The sequence below is a fragment of the Pundamilia nyererei genome, unplaced genomic scaffold (genome assembly GCF_000239375.1).
Source record: "Pundamilia nyererei isolate P.nyererei 1_Seehausen unplaced genomic scaffold, PunNye1.0 scaffold00007, whole genome shotgun sequence".
NCBI classification, from domain to species: Eukaryota; Metazoa; Chordata; class Actinopteri; order Cichliformes; family Cichlidae; genus Pundamilia; species Pundamilia nyererei.
This window is the reverse complement of record NW_005187408.1, coordinates 2,016,267-2,022,266: the sequence shown is the minus strand read 5'-3', so window position 1 is coordinate 2,022,266 and position 6,000 is coordinate 2,016,267. Positions and strand designations below refer to the sequence as shown.

Sequence of the window (6,000 nt, the reverse complement as noted above, 5' to 3'; positions counted from 1 at the left end):
TCCAACCCAATTTGGCAATATACCATCAAGACTTGAGAATAGACTTAGCAATATTTGGATTAATGAAATGCCATCATTTGTTTCAAGAGCAAGTCATTTACTCTACTTTAAATAGCTGTCCCAGTGTGCGATGGTGTAGAAAAGAACTGAATTAAACTGCTAGAACTCTCACATATTTGAAATTAAGGTAAATTAAGGTGATTGGGAAGTAATCCAAAACAGATGGGATGCTTTAGAAGCAAGTGTGGGCCACAGGATGTGAACATTTTAATAGTCTTATAGTTTGCACCTGTGCATTTGACACACACGCATAACAGCCACGCAAATTACTGGTCCACTCACCCAAATGTTGCCATCTTGATGATAAGGTTTCCAGTTCCTTCCTGTGTCACTGTAGAGAAGGCGATACTGCGTCGTCCAATCAGAGCTGCTGTAGCGACCCTGTGTTGCTATGGCGCTCACCTGCTTTCTTGAACCGAGGTCCACCTGTAGCCACTGGTAATGGTCACTGTCTAGAGGTGACCATCCACCGGCTCCTGCAAAGTCAGTAATTATTCATAATGAGTAGGACATCAAAGGTCAGTTTTCCCCAAATAGTTTATATAATTTTAGCAGTATGATAAAAAATGATACAAAAGTGAGGTACAATTGTATCTTATTGGCAAAGACTTCTGTTAGAGCAGAATCCAAGACAGGTAAAGAAACTCACTGTACTCCAATAATGACATTTTGCAAAAAGCATTAATCGTTACAAGGTTAGTCGATCCTATTATTAATGGTCAGTGTCCACCAGAGTGTAGCCCAGAAATTTGCTCCTAGCAAGCACCAGTGTAGAAGTAATAATTTATTAAATGCTTTGCATACAGGGAGAGAGCCTTCTGACAATAAAGATGTTTCACAAGAATGAGGAGAATACGCTCCCTGTTATGATTATTAGAATTATATGTTCTCCAATATAGAAGATGCCTCAGCTTCAAGAGGAAGGTCATTAGTATTTATGAGGTTTCAAGAAGGATTCGTTTTTAATGCCAGTAGCTGAGACATAAAGACACTTTTGAAATGCTCGAGCATCACTTTCATCCATTTCATTCTTGAAATCATCACTTTTCAACAACAAAATACAATTAAATTGGAAGAACACTATCTTTTCATCCCAAAATACAACAACAGCCTGTACAAACGGAATGAGACTATAAGCCTATAAGTCAAATTGCAAGTGCTGTCATGTAACCCATTTCGTCTTGACACCTACATATGGTTATGTCTCCGTTCATTTTCAGCTAAGCTTTTGTTTGATATGTGCATCCTTGAGTGCAGATTAAAGTGGAATTACCCCCTGGTGGAGCATGGATTTTGATTTTCACTGTACACAGTTCAGTTAGAATAAATACAAAGTAATTCTTTTGGTTATTTTCAAAGTGGGCATTGGGCCTGAGGGAAATTACTTGCTCAAAAGTACAGAGTAATTGTTTGACCTCTTCTTTACTGTTTTGAATAGATTAGAAGACCATCAAATATGCTTGGAAAGCCATCGTAACTTAAAAGGGTTAAAGGTTATGATCTCCGGGGCTAGATGCACTATTGTGGAAAAATCTTCTTCCAAAAGTGATGTATTGCTTTAATGAGTATCTGAAAATGAGTATCTCTGAGAACAATGAGGGCGAGTGTTTCAGTGCCACTTTCCTATGACTATAGTGAAGACTGATGGGGTAGATGGCTGTGTTTTGTTTCCTAATCCCCTCAGTGGCAGTCGACGTCCTTGCGATAGCCTAAAAACTCATTGCTCTGTCTTCATTGCCAGCTAAACTCTCATGTGTCCCCTAAAACTTGTCCCCTTTTCACCCCTCCAGTTGTCTACCCGGGAAAGGCCAAACTCCCCTGGACCTTGCGGGTTAAATGAACCTCAGGGTAAATGGTCCAGAAACAAAAGAGCAAGGCAACTGCAAGATGCAAGGGAACAAAAAATGATGACACTGACCTAATTTTCATTTGCCGTTATAATAAAAGCCAGAGATAAGAAGAAAAAACAAAACAAAATATGGCATAAATGTCAACATCACAGTGTGTCTTTCCTACTATTAGAATTGTAAAATACCAAAAAGAAAGCACAAAGGGGTGCATAAAACAGATGTGTGGAGAAGTAGATACTTTTTTCCTGGACTTGTCCACAAGACAGTTCACAAAGCTTGCTTGTGGATAGACTCTGAACTGGCTATGTCAGTTCTTTCATTCTTCTAGACTCACTTGTCTAAAGGACACACATGCAGATAAGATAGTGTTGGAGAGTGACAGATGTTGTTTTGGGTTTTTTTTCCAAGTGAAAACTGAAATGTGTGGACAAAGTGAGGGCAGGGGAAAAGGGTAAGACCACAAAGGCACAGGAGAGTGGGAGAAGAGCGCTAAGTGAAGTGGAAGAAGAATGAGAGATGATAGTCATATGATAAAATAGAGGGTGAGGCAGTTTGCAATGTACCCTACTGACAAAAATCCTATACCTTATCCAATTACAGAGCCATTACACTCTGGCCCCGGACCTGACAGATAACCAAGCCCATATCAGTGGAAACGTCAATACCTCAAAAACCCGTTGCAGCAAAGCCATTCCCGTGGAGGGATAAAACACTATCAAAAAAGAGAAGGGTAGGGGGGGAGAAAGGAAAGGTGAGAAATTGGGTTTGGGAGGGGCAGAGCGGTGGTGATAAGTAAACAGACAGCAGAAAATAAAGATTAAGAACGCAAGCTGAGCGGACAATGACCAAGGCAGTGTGATACTTTGAACAAGATAGGAGGATGGGGTGTCGGAAAGAGTGACGAGAAGGTGTGCGCCGTGGGCTGGTGACAAGAGAAGGGAGAGGGTAGAAAAATGGAAACAAGGAAGATGGATGAGACGAGGAGTAAAGCGAGTAATAAGAGAGGCTTTTATGGCTCTGATGGAAGACAGAGATGAGATGTGTGAAGATGGACTGGAAAAAAAGGTAAAATGCATTTATGTTAAAGAAGGAGATAGACATGACCAAAAGCAAAAATAACAAAGGAGAGGAAAGTTTGGTTAAAAACACAACAAAAAACCCCACGATTTTATTTCTCTTTCTCCATTCTTTAGAATATTGCCAGTAATATTTTCAGATTCTCCTTTTGCCTGAGTGCACAGTTTCTACTGGTAGCCGATGAATAACACAAAGCAAAGAAGTTAGCAATTTTTCACACATTGTTCTAGGCGAATTAATTGGTCATTGCTGGGTACTGAGAATTGCAGGGGCTGAATATTAAATCTCTAATTTTAAGTGTCAGGGTGTTGTGAGCTACATAATTAAACCAGGAGTTTATTTAAATTTTTCAACAGCTTCCAGGTAGTTCCACTTCATTCATATTTGTTTAGTGATTCAAGTAGTTTTGGGGCATTATGTTATTTTCATTGAATGATTGATTGATTTTACAAAATCACTTGAAGCTAGACTTCTCTTATGTTAGTTTCAGTGTAGCTTTAACTCTTCTTCAAGTTTGAAGTAGTTTCAGTTGCTTTCACAGCAGTATTGGTTGTTGTCAACAGTAGGGCTGCCACGATTAGTCGACTAGTCACGATTACGTCGACTATTAAAATCGTCGACGACTGAATGAATAGTCGACACGTCGTTTGAAGCTTTGTAAGATCCCGAAAGACGCAGGAATAAGTAGTAGGATTTAAGAGTGTAATAACGGACTGAAACAGAAGATGGCAGCACTGCATGTACAAGGATGTCCCAGAATTCATAGCGTGGCCCAGCGCGGCCGTGCTCAGTTTCCAACAATGGCGGCTGCTAGTTAGTTTTAATATTACTGGGTCACAAAATCAACGTTTAACATATTTTCAGGCGGGAATGTAGCTGTATAAACTTCAAATATCTGCTCAGTTTATCAAGACACCACATATTTTCAAAAGCGCTCCGACGTTTTCGGAGACGTCTGTTACCCACTAGCTCAATAGCTAGCCAGGGTTCAAGGCTCACTAGACCCGGTGAGAACACCGGACTCCTGGAAATCGTTTTCAAACCCACCGCCATCTTTCGCTACTCAGGTTAAACATGATATATATTCACTTAGATAACTTAAAAATGTTATTGTTTGGCTTTTTTTCAGTATTTTATTTGTTCCTGAGTGAATCGGTTTGGCTGAGATTAAAGTTATAGTTTTTACACAGCTGAATAAATGTCAAGCAGACAGCTGATTATCAGAAGTGTGAGATGCTCGAGAATATACTCCGGTGTCCTGTTATATTTTAGATAGCAAGGAGCAGACGAGACTGAGTTTATTAAACTCCACCGAGACAATCTGCTAATTTCATTCAAATTTTATAAACGATCATCTTGTCTTTTTTTTTAGTTAGCACATACCTTAAACACTTCAAGCTGTAAGCTAATGATAGTTATATAAGAGCAGATGCATGCTGGTGCAATAAGCTGTACGTTTTACGTTCAATGGATGCATGATCTGATTAGTCAACTAATCGCAAAAATAATCGGTTACTAGTCGACTATCAAAATAATCGTTTGTGGCAGCCCTATTGTCAACACTGCACAAAGTCTGATTTGGTATGTGGCATAAAAACACATTTTGTAGATTCACACATCTTTTTCTTTTTCTCTGGGTGTGCTGCTATATTTTTGCAGATTTGACACTTCCCAATACTTCAACTGAATTTATTGCTCTTTTCTGCCAGACCCAGTTACCTGATGCTCGAACCTAATTTTTATTTTAGCCCCTTCTTGCAGCGTACCCAACTCCTTTCTGGCACCTTGTTCCTGCCCCATTCTTTTACATCTGTTGGTTATATCCCACTTCTGCCGACACCTTCTGCCATTTTCATTTTATTGAATGAGTTCTGGCTAAGAGTCTGCAATGAGCTTATTCTCCTTTGTTGGATATACATTCATTTTCTTATAATTTGAAAAAGGATGAGGATAGCATGATGAAAAAGAGGGGAAAAAAGAAAGCATGATTCAGTCTAGTTCAGTTGACTTTGAAATCCATGAAGACTCATGGATGGAGTAAAGAGGTAAATTAAAGGACAAGGGAATAATTAGGGGGGGAAAAGTTGATGAGGAACGATGGAGCAGAAGACATGTCAGGGTTACAGGGTTACCAAAAGTAACAGATGGGAACGAGAAGGAGAAAGATCAGAAATGTCCAGAGAGAAATGTAAGTTCAAAAGATCATGAAAGTGATGCTAGGTGTTTTCAAAAGATTCTCATTACTAATAAAAAAACAACGAGAGAGGGGGAAAAAAAGAAATGAACTAAAGAGCTGAGTGTTAGGGGTCAGGAGGAGAACATGTGACTCAAACAAAGGATATAGTGGAGCAAAAGAAATTCAGAGACACGAAAAGTGGGCAAAAGGTGTCTTGGAGAGAAAAGCAGAGACCTCAAAAAAGGAGAACACGAGAGATGAGTGGGGCGGAGGGGCAGCTTGACAGAGGTTAGCATGGGAGGGTGAAGAGTGATATATATATAAAAAAAAGAACAGAGGTGCAGTTAAAGGTGAAAGCCCTGGGGAGAGAGGGAGAGGGGGGGGGGTGCAAAAAGAGGTTGACAGAATAAAGTAGAGATGGAGGAGCCTTACGGTGGGGGAATGGAAGGTGAGAGACTGAGACCAAGTGAACAGGAGAGCCAGCCAAAGAAAAGGAGGGGAAAATGGGAGGAGAAAGGGGAGGGCAGGAGTGTCGGGGGACTGTCACTGTTCTTTCGCCTGTCACACACACAGATGTTCAGGGAGGAGAGAAGGAGCAGGAGGGGAGGATAGGGAAGAGAGCAAGGGAGCAGAGAAGGTCAAAGAAAGCGCCTCAGAGGAAGAAACGATGGAGAGGAGAAAGGTGAGTAGCACTGAGAAAAAGATCAGAAGAGCATGAAAGGATTGAGAACAAGTACTTTTTTTTCCAGTGAAGCTTATTATTTTTAAAAGCTCTGTATTGCAAATATCAAGCTCCTTGACTTCATAATAGACACTTTATGTGCCCTTTTCCCCCAA

The 6,000-nt window shown here is 40.3% G+C and overlaps 1 protein-coding gene across 1 annotated transcript in view; it reads right to left on the bottom strand.

Moving 5' to 3' along the window:
• cntnap2a (contactin associated protein 2a) overlaps positions 1–6,000 on the bottom strand; it is a 384,903-nt gene that overhangs the window by 220,603 nt on the left and 158,300 nt on the right. Inside the window, exon 3 of the mRNA XM_013915179.1 lies at positions 343–536. Within this exon, the coding sequence (XP_013770633.1) occupies positions 343–536 (194 nt within the window). The remainder of the gene's footprint in view (positions 1–342; positions 537–6,000) is intronic.